At 35.8% G+C, this 2150-nt stretch overlaps 1 protein-coding gene across 1 annotated transcript; it reads left to right on the top strand.

The window, feature by feature from the left end:
* The first annotated feature begins 1260 nt into the window (after window positions 1-1260).
* On the top strand, window positions 1261-2150 carry LOC106463906 (ADP-ribosylation factor-like protein 6). Its single transcript, XM_013923985.2, has one exon. It carries the CDS (start codon window positions 1408-1410, stop codon window positions 1978-1980), a length of 573 nt encoding a protein of 190 aa, XP_013779439.1. The 5' UTR covers window positions 1261-1407; the 3' UTR covers window positions 1981-2150.

Here is a 2150-nt window from a genome sequence, read left to right as displayed (position 1 = left end):
AAAAAAAAAAAAAAAAAAAGATAACACATTAGTAAGGCAAGGATTTCCTTTGATGAAGCCATGTTGATTTCCATATATGTCTGCTATGTCCACCGCGGGTAGTCGGACTCCGGATTTTAGCATTGTAAGTCCATAGACTTACCGATGTCCCACCGGGGAACCTCTAAAACTTTTCCCGCAACATAAGTAAGACTAATTGGCCTATAATTTTCAGGGAAACTCTTATCACCCATTCACCTTTTTAAAAATAGGTATAGCAAATCAATTTGTAACACTGTGGTCTAACCACTAAATAAGAAGCTTTTCTTAATTTTGAAAACGAGTTAGTTCACAATATATAGTTAGAAAGAATTATTGCTCGGTATTGCTATTTATATTGAGAAGCGGTTTAATTTTAGAACATTGTGTTATTCTCTGGTGAATTGGTTTTTCCCCTAATTCCTTTTATATTTATTGAAAGTAATAACACTGACTTCTGTTACTATATTTCAATAACTTGTTTTTGTTTGACCTTGATTGTAATGGCATTGTATTTAGTCTTTTACCAATTCCCCAATTTTTAATTACCTGCTCACTGACATACCAAAACTGAAAGAGAGAGGCTCGAATACCCGATATTTGACTTTCTGTAAAATTCCCAAGTAAATATTGTCTTGCCCTGGAGGTGCTTTTTATTTTTCAATCTATCATTTTTTCTGCTTACCATCAAGTTATTAGTATCTAGATGATTCAGGTCTATTCCAGTATTTCATATAGAATTCTAAAAACTTCTGAGTGAAAGAAAATAATAATATGTCAACCTCACTACATCTTCTGTATCCAGAGCCAACGACATCTTTAACCCAATGCCTGGTCTGGCATAGCCAGGTGGTTAGGATGCTCGACTCGCAATCTGCGGGTTCGAATCCACGTCCCATCAAGCACGCTCGCCCTTTCATCCGGGGTAGCGTTATAATGTGACGGTCAATTCCACAATTTATTGGCAAAAGAGTAGCCCAAGAGTTGGTGGTGGGTAGCAATGACTAGCTGCCTTCCATTTAGTCTTTCACTGATAAATTAGGGATGGCTAGCGCAGATAGCCGTCATGAGCTTTGCTTGAAATTCATAATAAACGAAGCCAAACAAATTAATCTAATGCCAAGGCTCATAAGACCGTCTGTAATATGATAGACATAGCTGTGGCCAAGGCGCAAGGTGAAATATTTATGACTAATTATGTGTTTCTAGGATTGAATAGTTCTAGAGGGCGTAAGAGTAGTGTTTGGTCCGAATTCTAATCTTTGTGACTATAGGTAGAACTAGGATATTCGTATTATTAATATTATAAGTGTTTGATAATTGATACACATATCGAGATTATACTCGTATAAGGTTTTTGCACATCAAATAGCTATATAATTAAAAATCATGGGGTTATTTAGCAAACTTGCTTCATTATTAGGCTTTAAAAGGAAAGAAGCTAGTATTTTGGTCGTTGGTCTAGATAACAGTGGAAAAAGTACTATTATAAATCATTTTAAATCAGAGGAAGATAAAACCATTGACATTGTACCAACAGTTGGATTAAATGTTGAGAAGTTTAAGGTGAAAAGTTTAGGCTTCATAGCGTTTGATATGTCTGGACAGGGCAGGTACAGAAATTTATGGGAGCATTATTATCAAGATGTTAATGGTATTATTTTTGTTGTTGACAGCAGCGACAGCCTGAGAATTATAGTTGCTAAGGATGAGCTGGACATGATGCTCCAGCACAAAGACATTAAAGATCGAAATATTCCAATTTTATTTTTTGCAAATAAAATGGATCTGAGAGAAGCCTTAAGTAGTGTGAAGGTGAGCCAAGCTTTGGGACTAGATAACATGAAATCTAAGTCTTGGCATATTTGTGCAAGCAATGCTCTTACGGGTGAAGGTTTACAGGAGGGTGTGGAGTGGATCACAGATCAGCTGAAGTATATGGTTGAGCAGAACAAACGGTGAATTTTGATGTGCAGTATTCAGTTGTTGATACTTATTTGCACCAATATGTGTTACTTAAGCTTCCGTCCAGCATTTCAGAGAGAGAAAGAAAAATGCACCATTATGTTTGAACAAGATATATCTTAGAAACATTATTATGATAATTTTAAGTCATGACTGAAACATTCAGA

Source organism: Limulus polyphemus, unplaced genomic scaffold (genome assembly GCF_000517525.1).
Source record: "Limulus polyphemus unplaced genomic scaffold, Limulus_polyphemus-2.1.2 Scaffold1512, whole genome shotgun sequence".
NCBI classification, from domain to species: domain Eukaryota; kingdom Metazoa; phylum Arthropoda; class Merostomata; order Xiphosura; family Limulidae; genus Limulus; species Limulus polyphemus.
Note: the sequence above shows the minus strand (reverse complement) of the source record. Positions and strands in the feature narration are given on the sequence as shown.